The sequence below is a fragment of the Leiobunum rupestre genome, chromosome 11 (genome assembly GCF_980474605.1).
Source record: "Leiobunum rupestre chromosome 11, qqLeiRupe1.1.hap1, whole genome shotgun sequence".
Taxonomy (NCBI): Eukaryota; Metazoa; Arthropoda; class Arachnida; order Opiliones; family Sclerosomatidae; genus Leiobunum; species Leiobunum rupestre.
In genome coordinates, this window is record NC_143394.1 from 36833232 (window position 1) to 36852621 (window position 19390).

Genomic DNA, 19390 nt, shown 5'->3' on the forward strand with positions numbered 1-19390 from the left:
GATAATATATGCCAATGAAATTGTACGTTTTATTTAAAAGAAATTAATTCATACCGAATACAAATATTATAGGATATCATTATGTAAAATCGCGGAACTTTTTAAAAAATAAAAATCAGTTAAAACCAATGCGCGCGTCACTTTATTTAATTGTTGCTGTGTGTGAGAACTTTGAATAACGTTCGCGTGGCAAACAGATGGAACTGCCGTTACTGAAGTGCACTTATTCAGCATGAAAAGAGCTCCCGATGATTTGAAAGATGGGTTTAGTTTCAGGTAAGTTGATTGCTGAGGATAAGGTTCATCATTTACCTCATTCCGCTCCTGATGGACTGTTTTCCGCCAATTTTATTGGTTATTAGATGGACAGTTTTGTACGAAATATCTCCCGTATTAGAAGGACAGTTTTGACCAAAATTTGTCCGTTATTAGATGGTCAGTTTCTCTAGAAATGTGTCCGTTAATAGAGGGTCAGTTTCTCTAGAAATGTGTCCGTTAATAGAGGGTCAGTTTCTCTAGAAATGTGTCCGTTAATAGAGGGTCAGTTTCTCTAGAAATGTGTCCGTTAATAGAGGGTCAGTTTCTCTAGAAATGTGTCCGTTAATAGAGGGTCAGTTTCTCTAGAAATGTGTCCGTTAATAGAGGGTCAGTTTCTCTAGAAATGTGTCCGTTAATAGAGGGTCAGTTTCTCTAGAAATGTGTCCGTTAATAGAGGGTCAGTTTCTCTAGAAATGTGTCCGTTAATAGAGGGTCAGTTTCTCTAGAAATGTGTCCGTTAATAGAGGGTCAGTTTCTCTAGAAACGTATATCCGTTAATAGAGGGTCAGTTTCTCTAGAAAAGTGTCCGTTAATAGAGGCACAGTTTTTCTAGAAACGTGTTCGTTAATAGAGGCACAGTTTCTCTAGAAATGTGTTCGTTAATAAAGGCTCAGTTTCTCTAGAAATGTGTCCGTTAATAGAGGCACAGTTTTTCTGGAAACGTGTTCGTTAATAGAGGCACAGTTTTTCTAGAAACGTGTCCGTTAATAGAGGGTCAGTTTCTCTAGAAATGTGTCCGTTAATAGAGGGTCAGTTTCTCTAGAAATGTGTCCGTTAATAGAGGGTCAGTTTCTCTAGAAATGTGTCCGTTAATAGAGGGTCAGTTTCTCTAGAAATGTGTCCGTTAATAGAGGGTCAGTTTCTCTAGAAACGTATCCGTTAATAGAGGGTCAGTTTCTCTAGAAACGTATCCGTTAATAGAGGGTCAGTTTCTCTAGAAAAGTGTCCGTTAATAGAGGCACAGTTTTTCTAGAAACGTGTTCGTTAATAGAGGCACAGTTTTTCTAGAAACGTGTTCGTTAATAGAGGCACAGTTTCTCTAGAAATGTGTTCGTTAATAGAGGCTCAGTTTCTCTAGAAATGTGTCCGTTAATAGAGGCACAGTTTTTCTGGAAACGTGTTCGTTAATAGAGGCACAGTTTTTCTAGAAACGTGTCCGTTAATAGAGGGTCAGTTTTTCTAGAAACGTGTCCGTTAATAGAGGGTCAGTTTTTCTAGAAACGTGTCCGTTAATAGAGGCTCAGTTTTTCTAGAAATCTGTCCGTGATGATCATTTTCTCATTGACACCGGACCCTAAAAGCTTAGACAGCATTAACAGTAGAACTCTATGGACAATTTCAACTCCATCTATAGCGAAGGAGATAGATATTTATTTTAAGTTAGAGGTAATCTTCACTTACGTCAACAAAATTGTGCTATATTGGTTTGTGCGAGTGGAAGCGTCACAGTCGACATGGTTTATTTTCCCGAAACATCGGGTTTATACGTGTAGCAAAGCAATGTAAATCAAATACTGCAACTAAGTTAGTTCTTCAACTGAATCCAGAGTAATAATTATCGTTTTACAATAGCGTCGGTACTCGGTATCTAGCAGTAAAGAAAAGCAAAGGTCATTTATCGAGTATAGACGTACGATAGTTATCGGAAATTGGGCGTGAGTAGGTCATATACCGGTAGTTAAACCTATTTTCAAGTCACGCGGCACACGCGGCTTCTGTGTATACAAAATACGCTCCAATTAGTTGGCCGATTTTTATTATGGTTCTTCGTAAAAGATTAAGCTTCTAGGATTAAGCTATTTATCCGAATTATTTTACCAGGGATTGTTTTTAGAAATAGGGAATACAAATATGAAATGGCAACGGATGAGCCTCCTACCAAAGAACGTAATGTTGACGCGTTGGAAAATGGGCAGTCAACCGCTGTCAGTCTTAACAAGAGATCGTGGCAAGTTTTTTGTTATGAAAACATTGTAATGCGATATTTCTTCTACGGCTTCTTTATTATTTTTTTGTATATTGGAATGAGTTTGATGCAAGAAAATATGTAAGTATGATTTTTAACTATTCATTAAACAAAATTGTTTTTTTTTTGCGTCGGTAGTTCAGGCTTATACGGTGCTTCTTGTTTAGTTTTGATGATGTAACCTCCGTTTCCTTTCTTGCTACACGTCATTGATACGATTTTTAAGCCAATCGCGGTGCGGCGTTTTAGCCGCAGGAGCTATATGTTTCGGTTTACGAAGCGGTTCGCCTGCTCCTCCGCTCTCCAAATTTTATCGTAATTAACGTTATTTAAACGTTTAAAGTAGGGTTTTAAATGAACGCTACTAAATCAGTAGCTGTAGAAAAAGAAAAACTTATATCAGAAGCTATTTTAATCGAAGGAAACGAAAAAATGAGCAGCTCAAAGAAGTTAATTATTTACGCCTTGGCTATTTTCGTCTGCTATTTTTATGTTGGCATATTGCAAGAACGCGTGTAAGGCATTGTTTTCAACCGTTTCTCTTATGCGAAATGTTAAATGTGATTAAAATTATTCTTTTCAGAACGCGAACCAAATACGGCGATGGAGAGGTCTTTACGTACACGCTAACTTTAGTGTTTTTGCTTTGTTTTGTCAGTGTCCTTTTCTCAAAATTCAGTAAGCCATTTTTATTTTAAAATAAGCAAAATTTCACAATGCATTTACAAAACAACTGAGCTCTTGGTAATATATAGCTTTTAGAAAGTCCCCATAGATAAAGCTAGGCAAATGGTGCAAAACTGTTCCTTTATTTTTTCAGTTTTGAAGTGCCTTTTGAAACCTAGCTTTATTTTTAGTTATATTTATTTACTGAAATTAGTGTTGATGACATTCATGAAGCAAGGGAAAGATAGTACAAGTACGAAATATTATGCATCCTGCGCCATGTCGTACTTAGGAGCCATGGTAGCCAGTAATATGGCACTAATTCATATAAATTATCCAACACAGGTTAATTTAATTATTGCACTTAATAAGGGTTACTTTATAAATATTTAATATTTGTATTTTGATTTAGGTAGTAGGCAAGTCCTGCAAACCAATTCCAATGATGATATTAGGAGTCTTAATAGGAAAAAAACGTTACTCTCTCAGAAAATATATATTTGTAGCTATGATAGTTATTGGTATTTGCCTCTTTATGATTAAAGACAAGAAAAGCTCCAGCGCCCCCTCGGATTCTTATATTGGAAAAGGACATCTATTGTTGGTAAATATTTATTTTTATTGAAGCTTATTTACATTGAAAATGTTATTACAAAATTAAAAACACAATTTTCAGCTAATATCACTTGCATTAGACGGATTCACAGGTGGAATTCAAGAACGAATGAAATCCGAACATAAAACTAAATCTGGTCATATGATGTATAACATAAATCTGTGGTCTGTTCTGATTTTGGGACCAGCTTTATTAGTGACGGGAGAGTTGTGGACTTTTCTCGACTTTGTCAACAGATATCCTAATGTGATAATTAATCTCAGTGCATTTTCTCTTCTAAGTGCTCTCGGGCAGGTAGCGTTTTTTGTTTTATTATATTTTCTGGAAACTGCAATTGATTGTATTTAATTTTCTTCTCTGAATTTCAGATGTTTATTTTTCTAATGGTGGCTGAATTTGGGCCATTGCCATGCTCAATCGTCACGACAACGAGAAAGTTTTTCACCGTTTTAGGTTCCGTTGTTATATTTGGCAATGCCTTGAGCGGTAGACAATGGACCGGCACTTTTATAGTCTTTACCGGTAATTTTTAAGTAAAACTATCTTGGTTACAAGGTTGTTTCTAATGCGTATTAATTTTATTAAGGTTTAATATTGGATACAATCTACGGGAAAGGAGATATTAGTAAAACAAAATGAGACAGAAGCTACTAGTTTTTATACAACAATATTTCAACAGCGCATTCCCCCATTTGTTCCGGTTTATATTATCACAAACTTTTTTTTTAAGTTGAGTGAAATAATTAATGACGTGGAGTTAATATTTATTTATTTTTCAACCCAAATTTCAATTGTAAATATGATTGTACTCGAAGGTATGTAAGAATTCTTTTCTTTGACCCCTAAATTAATAGTTTTTAGATACATAAAGTTTTCTAAGAACAGGACTATTTAATTTAAAGTGGTTTATTTAAATTATTATTATTATTTCTCAAAGAAAATAAAGTGCGAAATGTTGAAGGATTTTAAAAAACAATTTTACATTTAAATTTGATTTAGTTAAATACTTTCGCTATCTGGCAGCTGGAAATGAGACACAGTCACATTAGGCCTTAAAACCCAGTTTTAATTGGTTTGAATTCCAGTTTTGATCAATAAAACTGGTTACTTCTACACACTCGCATATTGTAATAACCCAATAATGAAGTTCTCGTTTTGACAGTGAAGTGATTTCCCAGGATTGCCACACGTCAGGGAATTTAAAAATGGGTCTAAAATGTCAGGGAATTTTTAGAAATTGTAAGAAGTCAGGGAATTAAATTTTATCTTGATACTTTTTGAAGGTAGTTTCACTCTGGATAAATTCTATGATTATCATTTCCTTGAAAGTTAGGCGAATTTTTTCAACATTGCAATGACCTTTTTACTGAAATATAGGTCCATTTAAATTTATTAATTTCTAATTTTCTATTAAAAGTCAAATATAAAATAAAAATTTTGGCATTAAAAAGGGAATAGTCAGGGAATTTGAAACGGAAAATTTTGTGGCAACCTTGTTTTGGAATCTCATTTTGCGTTAAATCAGAAGATCATAATACCTCTCAATAGAAAAGTACCCATCTAAGTCATAAAATGAAACTTAACTACGCAGGCTTAACTCATATTCCATTATCTCAATTTTACCCCTCGTATTACTTTTGCTAACCATGTAAAATGTTTGAATTACATTGGATAGGCACATGTAGAAATCAAGGTGTAATAGTCTTAGAAACTCCCTATCTGATGAATTTCGCACTGCACTATGTTATTGTTGCAAACGTTTTTTGAAAAACCAATGGGAGCCTGCTGTTATGTACTAGGTAGATTAATACTGATTTCATAAGAGGCATATATTTGTGGTGAAACTATTGAGGAATGCTTGTCAGGGTTGCCACAGTTTTTAAGATTTCAGGTTATTTTATGCCAAATGGTTTCCATTTGCCACCAAAATTAAATTCCGTGATATTTTCAGAAATTTCTGGTTTTCCAGCTACTGTGGCAACCCCGCTTGGGTTACAACAATAATATTAACAATTCAATTCTGTAAAATTGAAAAAAATACTTTTTATAGCTATTATTTCATTTGTTCCAACGTCACGTAGTACTTTGGAATAGGTAGGATTTCATTACTTCTACCATTGTTATTCGAGGTTGAAGTCGGGGTTCTTCCTGAAGGGGGAGGGAGGGATTCATGCGGTGGCGTAGGCAGGGGGTGGGGGAGCACCGATACATACAAATATTTATTATTTTATATTATTTTTTTCCCAAAATTTGGAAAACACTGAATTTTATGCAAACTATTGTAAAACGAAATGCATTGTCGGCATTTGTTATTTTATTAGGTTAAACGCATTGTTACAGTTTGTCCTACTAAAATATTACTTTTTTTCGGACGGATCAAGACTTTTGTTACGAATCGGAATACATGCAGGATAAAAATATTATGGAACTACAGCAATGAACCTTGGCCCATAAGACTACAATCCATGCTTACTATGCCGTGCCATTTCATTTTCGTGTACCCTTCTTCAGCGAAAGACACTAGCAAACGTAACTGACGAATAAAGTTTTTGTGAACTACGTCAGGGTTCGTACACGACCTGGAATACCTGGTAAAGTCAGGGAATTTTAAAATGTTTCAAAAAGGTCAGGGAATTTTAAAATGATTCTCAATGGTCAGGGAATAGTCAGGGCAATTTAAAATGATCCGAAATAGTAAGGGAATTTTAAAATGACCCCAAAAACAAATCCGGCAAATAAATTTTTGAAAAATGTATTAAAAATACACAATTAACATTTTTCAAGATTTTACTTCAAAACATAAATTTATTCTACAAAAATGGTCAGAAATATGGCAATTTAGTCAGGGAAAACCAGGAAATGTCAGGGAATTTAATTTCGGAAATTTTGTACGAACCCTGTACGTTGAATAACTACCATTGAAAACGTTTTGAATAGCTAGTTTGAAATTCAGTATACAGGGAGTCTTTATTTGATCGGCCCATGCATTTTTCTCAAAAACTATACCTTCTAGAAATGTGAAATTTTCAGTATGTAGTAACTCTCTCGGTGGAGATCCTTGTTATTTGTGAATTTCGGAAAAATCGTGAAATTTTTCACGGTTTTAGAATTTGTAGTTTTTGAACGCTAGGTGATAGACGAATGAGTAAGTTGTAGAGCATACTCGAAAACCTTTAATGTTGTTGGTATGGTCAAAATCGTACATTTTGTCACTGAAATAATAGGTCATGAAAAATAACAAGTTGGTACTACCCAAATGTTTTTAGGCCTCATGTTATTGTAATGATTGTCTGTGAAAAATGAACATGTTCTGATTCGTTTAAAATGTGGGTCCGTTTTAGTATTTAAAGTGCCACCGCTTTGTTTGAAAAACATTATCTCTACGTAATCCGGTAAAAAGTATGAATCGTTATACTCGTGAACAGCGGTCCAGGATGGTTGAGTTATAGTACGGCGATGGTCATCGAATCGCACGTTTATCAAGTCGGTTTATCCTGACAGTCAACCAAATCACCACACTAATCTCCGAGCTGTTGCTGACTTCGAAGGAGACGGCAATGTTAATCCCAGATTCCGCGGACCTGGAGACATAACACTATTATGGAAGACATAGTAATCACCTACTTTGTCGCTTACCCTCGAGCAAGTATAAGAATGGCATGCTCCGATTTGGACTTGTCAAAATATTATGTCTGGAGTGTCCTTAACCACCATAAATTTCACCCATTTCGTGCCACGCTCCACCAAGCACTTCACGATGGTGATCAGCGCCTTAGGTTGGATTTCGGTAACTGGTTCAGTACCATGGCGGATGCCAACCAAGATTTCCTCCGTTTGGTCCTGGCGTCCGACGAGTGTTCCTTTGGAAGGGACGGCCCATTTAAACGCCCGAATAACCATATGTGGAGCGATGTAAATCCGCACTAGGGATTTCCACATGATAATCAAGTACAAACGTCTGGGCACGTCTACTATAGGAGATCGCGTCATTGGCCATTTTTTCTTCCGAATCGGCTTAATGGGGTGATCTACGAAATGAAGTAGCAGAAGCTATTTAAAGATGTCCCTTTAGTCGACCTGCCACGCCTTTGGTTCTTGCATGACGGTGCACCTCCTCACCAGGAACGACATGTGGTGCAATACCTCAACACCGAGTTCCCTGAGCGTTGGATTGGGAAGAATGGTCCAGTGCGATGGCCTCCTAGGTCCCCAGATTTGGCACCGCTGGACTTTTACCCGTGGGGATTCGTCAAGGAGGAAGTATACAAGACGCCAGTCACTAGCGAAGACGACTTGCGCCAGAGAATCATTGCAGCGTTCCAACTCGTTACTACAGATATGGTCCGTAGTTCGTTCCAGAATATGCTTCATCGTGTACGGATTTGTATAGCAGCGAACGGTGGCATTATTGAACCGTATTTGTAAAAAACTTTCTGTAATTCCTTATTATAATAATTGCACTGGTTCTAACACTTAATTTGTAAAAATAAAACAATGATTTGGCTCAAAACATGTTCATTTTTCACAGACAATCATTACAATAACATGAGGCGTAAAAACATTTGGGTAGTACCAACTTGTTATTTTTCATGACCTATTATTTCAGTGACAAAATGTACGATTTTGACCATACCAACTCCATTAAAGGTTTTCGAGTATGCTCTACAACTTACTCATTGAAACTTTTCGTCTACCACCTAGCGTTCAAAATCTACAAATTCTAAAACCGTGAATAATTTCACGATTTTTCTGAAATTCACAAATAACAACGATCTCCACCGAGAGAGAACATACTGCAAATTGCACATTTCTAGAAGGTATAGTTTTTGAGAAAAATGCCTGCGCCTATCAAAGTGAGACACCCTGTATAAGCGACTAGCCGTTTGTGTCACCGTGATTTGTCTTCTAGGAAATCGCCAAGAAGTAATATAAACGACAACCACCGTTGGACTATGTAAAGATAACATTAAACAACGCCGAAAAGGTAAAAAAGACCTACAACGCTTGGGGATACTAAAATATATTTATCTATTAAACAAACGTTACTTCATGAAAATTTCTACCGTCGTTTGCCCCTTAGGTCCCATTTTGCTGACCAGCCATCTAGGCCCAAGGCTTCTTCCACTATTTTACAGCAAATTCACAACCCAAAACAAACAGTCTTCAACCCCTAAGCAGTGGCGTAAATAGCGCCCCCGCAGACCCCGCGGCGTGGGGGGGGGGCGAGAACTAGGGGGCCCCACAAACGTTTATGATTAAAATCGGTGCTATTTCAAAGGGCCCCGAGTCGTTTTTGGCGGGGGGTGGCGGAGTTCCTAGTTACGCCACTGCCCTCAAGGAAAGCACAAGACCCTCGACTTGTTCATCACCGCCTGCAAGAGTGAGATTGATAATATGCAGTTCACCACTAACAAGACATCAAATTTAACTTTTTATGAACGTGTTGCATTACAGTTGCAATACGTTCTCTTCGAGGTAGGTGTGATATCGTCATTAAACATGCTGATAAGGGGGTGCTATTGTAGTCGCCAAAACCTTACGTCAGCTTTCAGACCATGCTTTCTATGAGGAGCTTCAAATTGATCCTACACCTGAGTATCAAAAGCAGATAATTTCTGAAGTCAGTGAAATGATCGAGGTAACAGATCTTCCTCCCATGGCGATATGTCTTATAGTAGAAAACCACTGGACCTCTCGTTTTTATCTTTTGCCTAAAATCCACAAGACAAATAATCCTGGTCGTCCCATTGTCTCTGCCTGCTCCTGTCCTACAGAGTACATTTCGAGTTTCCTGGACGGAGAAATGCAGAATTTTGTGTAATTCTCTCCGCCAGCGCCATTTATCTTCTTTCTCTTTCACAGGAGCTAGCAGGTGGCTTATTTCAATGGATATCAAATCTTTATACACGGTGATTCCAGACACCGATGACCTTCGAGCCCTTCAGCATTTTTTGACCAGAGGACAGACAAATACCCTCCCACCGAAACCCTAGTTCGTCTCGCGGAACTGAAATTGACGCTGAACGCTTTCTCTTTTGATGGAAAGTTCTACAGACATGTAAGAAATGTTGCTATGAGTAGTAGTACTAGTCAACGGGAAAAAAACCCGATGGATTTATATTTTCCACCGATGAGCTTTTTCGTCATAATGACGTCGTAAGTTGTTGAACGCTTTTATTCAGTCATCGGTTTTTTTTTAAAATGGCGTTGAATTTATAGTAGATTTATGTCAGTCATCGGAAAAACCGGCTCTTCGGTTAGTAACCGATGACCATCGTGACGTCAAAACCGGAAACGCGAAAAAGCGTACAGTAGGAAACCGATGTCAGCGATTACTACTCGGTGAGTCCGATGAGCGCTGCTGAACGTACCCATATGGTGATTATGCCGTCGCACAATTAGCTCTACTTCTGATAAACCGACGGCCATTATTTTAGTAAACAAACCGGTCTGAACATCCAAGGCTTAGGAGCTAAAATGAACTACAATAAACTCTCAAGCGCTGTTAATGCAATTAATTTGCAAATTAATGAAGTTTTCGGAGACTCAGGTTCTAAAAGATATTTGCATTGTCAAATAAAAGAAGTAGGTTTATGGAAAAAAATAGTTAATTCAGGTTGAGCTTTTCTGGGGCATCTACAAGATTGGAGTCTTTGCAGATTCTTTTGAGCCTAGGCCTAACTCTTCTAGGTTTGGTATGGGTTTTAATAACGCTGGTGGAATATCCCACTTCAACGACTTGTTCCATTTTCGAAAAGCGATCACTGAACCGAACTGTATTGGTCATTGTCCCCAACCTTTTCTTTTTCTAAACTACTCATTATTTAAATTCATCCGCACAAACCGAGCGAGTTTATAAATTTCAATAAAGCTACAGTGGGCTGACTAAAATTCCTTCACAATTTAGAGGTTTTCCATACATATTTTAGTAGCCAAAATTACTAGGGTGAATAAAAAGGTTAAAATCTAAGGTAGTCCACCTTTTTACTGGTTCGTGGTGAAACAAACCGTTAGTGAAGGTTTTTGAATGGAATAAAGGTACAGTGGCATACTTATGAGAAATTATGTTACATATGGTTATAGTTTTATGGTCTTTTCATCGATGACCTCACCCAGGTTGCCTCTTGTAGTCGTCATGACCTTTAAACGTTCCTTACTGCCTATTGTGCTATTCATTCTGCTCTGGAATAGTTTTCACCTACCATTATCTCTGAAATTACGATCAACCTTTTGGATTTAAATATTTCGGTTTCTGGTGATGGCGTTCCAACCACGTTTTATCGCAAGCCAACTCATTCACGTTCTTATCTTTTGCTGACTTCTTCCCATCTTCGGCACGCCAGTCGCCACTAATGCTATTCCTTATTCCCAGTTTCTTCGTTTACGTAGAATTTGCTCTTCTGATGAAGACTTTAATAAAATGGTTTCTCTGATACTGTTTTGCAGTCGGCCGTCAACAGGGTCTCCCGGAATGAGGCCCTTGCCATCGAGAGGCCATCTTTATAGCGTCAACGTACCATCCTCAAATGTGTCAGATCGAGACTGTCATTCGGAAACATTACCGCCTTCTACAAGTGGACCCCTACATGAGCAATATTTTTATTGAACCTCCCAAGATTTTGCTACCGTCTTGATAATAATCTGCGTTCTCTCCTCGTCTCTAACTCGTTGCCGGGCCAAGATTATCACGTGACTGATGAGAGTACTAAAGAATGCAATCGTCCCCGAGGCAACACTTGCGAATTTGTGTCGTCTGACCCTACCGTCCGTGGTCCTAGGCGTGATTTCACCATCAAAGTGTATTTCAGCTGCACGACTGCTAATATAATCTACGCTCTCAGTCTTAGCTGCAAGGTCTGCGATATTCTTTACATTGGTCAGACTCGGAGGCGGCTAGCTGATATATTCAGAGAACATCTCGACGATATTAGAAAGTCTACAGCTAAGATCCACATCACCGATTGTAACAAAATGGTTACTTTACCTATTTATGAATGCCCCCTTATTATATTTCTACGACTGGCTCTGGTTTTCCCAAGTTCACTATTGCTCTCTGGTATTGCCCAACTATCGCAACACCTTCTCAAACTTTCCATACGTGAAAGACCCCAACGACCCCGTAGCGAACCCTTGTTCTAAAAGGTATAAAAAGACTGGTCACACGTGTCTCTCCCTTCTTTTTGATCCCATGCCATGAAGCTAACTGGACCTCTTCACAAACCTCCGAACTCAAGCCAAGTTTACGCCCATAGCTGCCAGTTGGGCTTTTTTACAGCCCAATTGGGCTTCTTTGAAGATTCGTTTTCGGGAGAAAAAACTTGGGCTAGTTTTGGGCTGCTTTATAAAACCTTTAGTCCGTATACGAAAATCGGCTAAAAGGTGGTTGCATTTTGGGTTTTGACCATTTTTTCCGAGAAAAAACACGGGCAATCGGCGCCACCGTGATGCCAGCAAGAGAATGGGGGCTGACAAAAAAGGGGTAAGCATTTGGTCTTTTTTTCCCACGTGATGGCATCGAAGTTCAAAACAACCAATCAGCAATTACTGTAGCTGGCGCCCTCTCTGAGTCTCTTAGGATAACGTGTTTCAAAGTATGAAATAAAACAAACAAATAAACAATGCAGTATTCAAAGTAGTTATCCTGAAAAACATTTGTTAAAAGTCGCCGTTTTCAAACGTCTTTTATCTAAATAATTTTATTAAATTTACGATAGCAACGCGTACTAGCGTTTGAAATATGCGCCTTATCCTTTTTCCGAAACTAGAACGTAAGAAATTTGGCTGGAATTTGGGCTAATTTCAAAAATACTGAATTTTATATTAAGCGGGAAATTAGGCTACTTTAAAAAGCAGTTGGGCGGTAGAAGTAATTTTATATCTGGCAGCTCTGTTTACGGCGCTTAACGAAGTTCCAAGTTCGCGTCCGATATTCTCCGCGAATATGAACTATGAACCGTGTAGTGCGCTTTGGAAGATAGTTATTCGGGATTCAATCCGCAGGATCACATTAGCGTCCAGAAACCTCCACGTTGCAACTTACGTAAGGACGATTTAATTCATTGGGTACCAGAGAGCTATGTCGATTATATTTCCCTCGCCGATTAACGATTTCATTTAAATGTTAATGTTTTATATTACTAATAGGTTTGCGTATATGAAATACAAGTTTACCATTAAACTGATTTTTGATTACTTCACAATGCTGGCACTTTATTCCTAGAAATACTAAAACCTACCCCTAGACAACTTCAACGACCGAATTAACTTGCCATTTATTAAATTCCTTAAAAAGTGTCACACGATCACTTTAACAATACGCATACCATCAATGACGTCTCCATCCACGTCTTGCGTACAACTAATTTTCCTACCAAGCAGCGGCGTACTGAGTAAAACCGTCTAATTTTTAATTTGACTACTGAGTTTCCCTCCGGTTTAAATGATAAGTTGGTTTTTAATTAGTTCGATTTTCCTGTTAGGTTAGTCACGTACGTTCACCTCGGCGGCGTGTTTTTCCCCCTAGCTAGCGTTCGACACTGTTACGTTTTTGTCTTTTTCGATCGGCAGTGTCTTTTTGGTCGCTGGCTTGGAGTTTTTTGCATCCCCTTTTGGTGTTTGCCTTCCCCCTTCGGTTTTTTTCCCTTTTAGAAAAAATTTCATCCTTTTTAACAGTCCTTTTTAGTAGTTCATTTTTTGTGTGTTGCGTGGTCGTTTTTGTTGTCTCATGTTTTTAATTTCTCGAGTCGCGACTTTTTATTGTTGTTTTAAAAAAAAATCCTTTAGTCTTAACATGTCATAAAACTAAAACTTGTTCGCTTGCAAATAGTCTTCTCGCTTCTCTCCGCGCACATTTTCCGTGCGTTCCCGTGGAAGTCATTACGCGGTTGTACAATTATTACGTACGACCCATGTTAGAATATGGTAGTTCGGTCTGGAACCCACATTTTGGAGTCTATATCAATCGGTTCGACAATGTCCAGGCTCGTGCCTCAAAAATAATTTTTCCATTGTGGTCCTTATCATGTGAGCAGCGAATTGCCACTCTCAACTGGCCTACTCTGGTTGGTCGTCGTTCCTTCCTCGATCTTGTAAACCTTTATAAAATTCTATCTGACCCCGATCAGTCTTTCTTTGTTTTTAAGAACACCAGTGATCGGGTCACTCGTGGCAGTTCCAAAAAGATTGCTTTGGGACATTGTAGGACTGACGTTAAAAAATTTTCCTTTTTCTATCGTACTGCGGTTTCCTGGAACTCGCTTCCCGACTCGATCATTGGGACTTCTTCCATTTTACAATTTAAATCCTTTCTAAGGAAACACCTCTCTCTCTCTAATTAATTTTTGTTATTTGCTTTCAGGCCCATAATCGTTAATTTCTGTACTACCACTTAATAATTTTTAACTAAATTTTTTGACAGTAATTCAAATTTAATTATTGTATACTTTGTACCGGAATACTTTGTTTGTCAATACTATGGAGCAATAAAAAAAATAAACTTCGCCTTGAAGGCCTATGACTATGAACCGTAATACCGCGTATCGGTTTTTAATAAATAAATATATTTGTTTCCCCAAACGTTATTGGTCTTTTTTACCTTTTTGGCGTTGTTTATATCAGAAGTAATATATCCGAGAGCAAGGACCTGCAAGTTACTGCTTGTTGAAATAATGGAAACTTTTCACCTGTAAACAGATCGTCGTGTTTTTGATAAGCCTTAATATATCAAAAAAGCTACCAGGTTAAAAATAAACAATTGTAAAAAATTTCCAATATTTCAACAATTACAGTAACTTGAAGGTCCTGGCTCTTGGAAATATTACTTCTGATCGATTTCCTTGATGATTATTTATTGGAGCATCTATTGCCACCATGCAGGCGCTGCGGCTTCTGTTTTGTGATAAAAGTTAAACCATGAAGGAATGGTTAAACGTGTGTTCCTTTCTTTCCTTTTGACTTACCATTACTATGTTTGGTCGGTGTCTAACTTTCCTTTTGACTTACCATTACCAAAAGTGACATAATTGGTTGGTGTCTAAGGCGTATTGTCGACACCATGGTTTTCTTTTACAAAAAACTTCTACGCGTGCCGGGAGTAGTGGCTCACTCCTGTAATCCCAGGCGTCCGGGAGGCAGAGTTTGTGGATGGCCGTGTGAGGACGACCACTAATCCCCCAACGGGTGGTTGTAATACTTCCGCCACGGGTGTCCCAACCCTATCCCCTAGTGTCCCCCCGTTGGCGTGGCCGTAACACATATCTCGCACCTGATTAATCAAATGGACGAGCGGACTGAATTGTCCCACCCGTTACAATCGCTCATAACGAGCTTCTAAAAAAAAAAAAACTTCTACGCGTTGTCAACTTGTCATTGGGAACAAAATAGTAGAAGTTATCAGAAATTTTTGATTTTAGGTTACAACATGGCAAGTAAAACATTGTATCGTGTTATTAGTAAAAGCACGATTTTTAAACCACGCAATCTTGTAAGTGAAAACTTGAAAGCTTGACCATGCATTCCTCCATGGCTTGACTATGAAGAAAAATTTAAGCCCTGGTCTACCATAAGTCAAAATTTCTTTAAGGTATGGAAAAGATTGACATCTAGCTGGACTGGCAGAGAAGATCTATCTAAAGACGATTCGGAGATTTGGAATCTAATAAAAGAGGAAAAGAAACGGCAATTAGAGGGACTCGAATTAATAGCTTCAGAAGTAATAACCTGTAGGGATTACCCAAATTAGCATCTATAAAAATAACAATATGTTGTCAAACATTAAAGAATTTTGCGAGTAAAGCTTGTTTGCAAGCTTTGGGATCTTGTCTAAATAATAAATACTCGGAGGGCTATCCTGGTCAGAGGTTAGGCAAACTTGAATCTTATTAAATTAATAAAATTATTAAGCTTATCATAATTTTTTTTTAGATACTATGGAGGAACTGAAGTAGTTGACAAAATAGAATTGTTATGTCAGAAAAGAGCTCTAGATGCTTTTGATCTTGATCCAGAGAAATGGGGAGTCAATGTTCAACCATTATCAGGCTCTCCAGCAAATTTTGCAGCTTACACAGGTCTATTGAGCCCACATGATAGACTTATGGGCCTTGACTTACCTGATGGTGGACAGTAAATACTTTTGTTTGATTGATTTAAGTAGAATTACCCAAGAATAAGGTAAATAGGTTTTGGGTATTCCAGGTCAAAGATCCCAGCCTTGTTTGCAAATTAGGAATTATAAGACCTGTAATATTAGACAAGAAAAGCATTGACCAATTTGGGTCGGGGTCTTACAAATTAAACGATATTGGTCAGATAAAACCCAAATTCTTAGCTAATTTAAATCTAAATTTATTAAGTTTTCAGTGAAGTTTTCAATTCTTTTAAATTATTGTTACTAGTTTAACGCATGGTTTTATGAATGATCAGAAAAGAATTTCGGCCACTTCAGTTTACTTTGAATCAATTGGTTATAAACTAAATGTAAGACAAATTAAGGGAAAGCAAATGTCAATACGTTATTAATAGTAATTATGTGTACCCTTTTCAGACTGAAACCGGATACATTGATTATGATCTTCTTCAAAAGATGGCCAGGTTGATTCGACCAAAATTAATTATCGCAGGAACTAGCGCTTACTCTAGATTATTAGAGTATAATAAATTCCGTACAGTAAGAAGAAATATAAATGCTAATTTCAATAAATGACATAAATTTACTAAAGTTGATCTATTTATGTAGATATGCGATGAAGTGAATGCTATTCTGTTGTCAGATATGGCACATATCAGTGGTTTGGTAGCTGCTAAGGTTATTCCCTCACCGTTTGACTACTCTGATGTTGTTACAACCACGACACACAAAACACTTCGTGGAGCTAGGTATGGCTAAAATTAGAGCTGAGATCATAATTTAAGATATTTTTTGGTAAACTTGGCCAAACAATACCAAAACTGTTTTTTAAGCAATTATCAACCAATTTTTACTGAATTAATTCATAGCAGCTTATGTTAGTTATGTGAATAATAAATAACCATATACATGACATAAGTATAAGTAACATAAAGTTATAAGTATGACGCTTAATGATTTATATTGATAGTCTGTCCCAGAGCAGTTGCGTAATGTTTTGAACAAGAATTCCATAACTCCCAGCTCTCTTTATTGCTAAAATTACTTCTAGGTTAGTTAAATGGTGATAAATATGAGCATAAATGCGTGTAAATCTCATATGAAATTAACTACCTACCATAAGGAACTGAGTGTTCATAATAGTCGATTTTATAGTCTGATTAACAATTAATCATCATATTTCCAAAGCAAGTTTTAATAAAAGGTAGGACATGGCATACCTTGAAATTTTAAAGCCCCCTCCCTCCCCCTAAATGCTAAGAAAAAGACCCAAAAATATTAAAACTATGGAAAATGTTTATGGGATAACTTTTAAATTCTAAATTGTGTGGAATTGAACTGAAATTGATTATTACAGGTAGCATAGCTATTAAACGTTTGGGGATGAAACACCATATTTTGCCAGCTTTAGTAAATTAAATAGGTTCCCTAAATCCTTATATGTGGGCCCCTCGTACTTGTCCTACCTAATCAAATCTTCCTGGAGCTGGCGGTGGAGATCCCTCCTGACAGTTCCAAAGACTAGTAACAATTTGTGGAGAGTTCAACAGAGTTGTCAATTGTTACGATGAAACAAATTATAATTATAATTCTTAAAGCACTTGAATTCTGAGTTAGCTACAGTGCTAGAAAACTCGGACCAAAGAGTTGCCTTAGAATTTGTCTACGAAAAATATCAGCTTTGTAATTAAAAGAAAATTTATGTAGGCATTATTCCTGATTAATTAGTAAAAAATGGTAATTAAGTTGAGAACCAAATAATTGTTTATGTCCCGATATTGGTAACTATTAGTCATTGTATCAGTTTGTGCCATCTATTAGCTGAAATTATTTATTCATTAAGCCTCTCATAAGGGACGTGACTTACACGAGAGATTTTTTCAGAGCTGGGCTGATTTTCTTTAGAAGAGGAGTAAAGGGAGTTGACAAGAAAGGGAAAGAAATTAAATACAATCTGGAGGAAAAAATTAATTTTGCGGTGTTTCCAAGTTTACAAGGAGGACCTCACAATCACGCAATAGCTTCAGTTGCAGTGGCTTTGAAACAGGTATTATGACAATACTAGTAACTTAATTAACCTCAATGAAGTTAAAATGGTTTTAATTTTTAGGCTAAATCTCCAGAGTTTAGAGAATACCAATTGCAAGTACTGAAAAATGCAAAGGCCATGGCTGAAAAGCTAATGGATTTAGGATACACACTTGTTTCTGGGGGAACTGATAATCATTTGTTATTACTTGATTTAAGACCTAAGGGTTTAGACGGAGCTCGTTTGGAGAGTGTAATGAATCAATGCAACATCACTGCTAATAAAAATACTTGTCCTGGTGACAAATCTGCCCTTGTACCTGGAGGAATTCGTTTAGGTAAATAAAACTATCACTATACCTTATTAGATTTCATTTATATTATTTTCTTTGCGTGACAGGAGCCCCAGCCTTGACTTCGCGAAATTTTAAAGAAGACGATTTTAAGAAAGTGGTCATGTTCATAGATGAAGCTGTTAAAATTGCCATTAACGCCAAAAGCAGGGGAGGAAAAACGTTAAAAGAATTCAAAGCATTTATCGCTGAAGATTTAGATGTGAAAACTCGAATGTTAGCTTTGAAAAATGACGTACGAGAATTTGCTTCAAAATATCCCATGCCTGGGTATGATGATCATTAACAATTTTTGATTTTAAAATGTTTTTTTTGTCATGGTACTTAAGGAAATTTGCAATATACACAGCCATATTCACTTAAAAAGGTTCCTTTTGGTGTTTACAAATTTTATAATGAAATAAATATATTCTTGTTAAACTTTAGTCGTTTCTTATTTTCTGTTAGAAAAGTGACTCGATCTTGTGTCACTTAAGTCTTTAAAGCGAGATAAAATCATTTGAATTTTGAGGGTGCAGCTACAGAAGCACCTTTTCCAGAGAGGGCAGGAATGCCTAAACAAATATAATATAAACCTCATACCCTAGATTTCTAAGTAACTGCCCAACGCGTAGTCAATAGCGTTTACCCACTACCTACAGGAACTCCGAAAACAATGGCTCCATAATAACCATGTTAACCAACTAGAGATTTGAGATTTATTGGTAAACCCATACAAAGTACAACCCCTTGAAATCGGGGCAGCGTCACCAAATTAAAGGGAGCAAGGTTTAAAAACAATACACAACATTAAACCAAATATGTAATATATAGTACTTGAAAGTAACAAATATAAGTTACAGAATGCAACAATAAAATTATATAACGAATAAACATTTTAATTCCTAAATATTTTCACGACGCCACTTATCTTTATTAGCCCTCTAGGTAACCAGAATGTGTTTAACTATATACAAGTGATGAAAATTTCCTGTCAATCCAAGGGCTTCCTCTAAGGAGATTTCTGGGTTCCGCACGCGCCATTCAAAGATATCTTCATCGCTTTCACCAATCGGACACTGAAAGAGTACATGGGCGATGTCTTCATAGGCATTCCCACACAGCTTGCAGGCCGGTTCAAAACCAAACAACCGATGTTGCCTCTCTCCCGTCAGAAGGCAGCACGTTCTAGCGTCGAACAGCTAGGAGGCCACTACACCAAGAACCATCATAACACGATTCGGTCTGTGGCTTCTGTTTCATTTGGTAGAGCTTCAGACTATTCTTGCTTTTGACATCATTACGCCAACGCCTCTCACTACTACAGCAGCCCATTC

General features: G+C 37.3%; 2 protein-coding genes across 4 annotated transcripts; both read left to right on the forward strand.

Moving 5' to 3' along the window:
- The first annotated feature begins 223 nt into the window (after positions 1–223).
- On the forward strand, positions 224–4771 carry LOC149922440 (solute carrier family 35 member B1-like). 3 transcript variants are annotated; one of them, XM_090163731.1, is made up of 8 exons: positions 224–276; positions 2153–2365; positions 2868–2962; positions 3165–3295; positions 3363–3554; positions 3627–3860; positions 3935–4088; positions 4153–4771. In XM_090163731.1, exons 1-8 carry the CDS (start codon positions 233–235, stop codon positions 4203–4205), a joined length of 1116 nt encoding a protein of 371 aa, XP_090019857.1. In that variant the 5' UTR covers positions 224–232; the 3' UTR covers positions 4206–4771. The 3 variants fall into 3 exon arrangements, with proteins under 3 accessions (XP_090019857.1, XP_090019858.1, XP_090019859.1); XM_090163732.1 differs by lacking the exon at positions 224–276 and adding an exon at positions 1687–1704 and having other exon boundaries at positions 4153–4765; XM_090163733.1 differs by lacking the exons at positions 224–276; positions 2153–2365 and adding an exon at positions 2451–2799 and having other exon boundaries at positions 4153–4754.
- Positions 4772–14925: 10154 nt separating this feature from the next.
- LOC149922441 (serine hydroxymethyltransferase, mitochondrial-like) lies at positions 14926–18499 on the forward strand. Its single transcript, XM_090163338.1, has 10 exons — positions 14926–15048; positions 15148–15276; positions 15345–15424; positions 15489–15689; positions 15962–16043; positions 16111–16233; positions 16303–16442; positions 17578–17740; positions 17804–18059; positions 18122–18499. Exons 1-10 carry the CDS (start codon positions 14986–14988, stop codon positions 18358–18360), a joined length of 1476 nt encoding a protein of 491 aa, XP_090019464.1. The 5' UTR covers positions 14926–14985; the 3' UTR covers positions 18361–18499.
- Positions 18500–19390: the final 891 nt, after the last annotated feature.

What these genes read in the sequence shown, in the direction of transcription:
- LOC149922441 (XM_090163338.1), top strand. Translation starts at nt 14,986, where the DNA reads ATGGCAAGTAAAACATTGTATCGTGTTATTAGTAAAAGCACGATTTTT. An exon ending in GAGGGCTATCCTGGTCAGAG is followed by an intron (nt 15,425 to 15,488) that starts GTTAGGCAAACT and finishes ATTTTTTTTTAG; the next exon opens with ATACTATGGAGGAACTGAAG. An exon ending in AGTATAATAAATTCCGTACA is followed by an intron (nt 16,234 to 16,302) that starts GTAAGAAGAAAT and finishes CTATTTATGTAG; the next exon opens with ATATGCGATGAAGTGAATGC.
- LOC149922440 (XM_090163731.1), top strand. Translation starts at nt 233, where the DNA reads ATGAAAAGAGCTCCCGATGATTTGAAAGATGGGTTTAGTTTCAG. An exon ending in AGTTTGATGCAAGAAAATAT is followed by an intron (nt 2,366 to 2,867) that starts GTAAGTATGATT and finishes TATTCTTTTCAG; the next exon opens with AACGCGAACCAAATACGGCG. An exon ending in ATATAAATTATCCAACACAG is followed by an intron (nt 3,296 to 3,362) that starts GTTAATTTAATT and finishes ATTTTGATTTAG; the next exon opens with GTAGTAGGCAAGTCCTGCAA.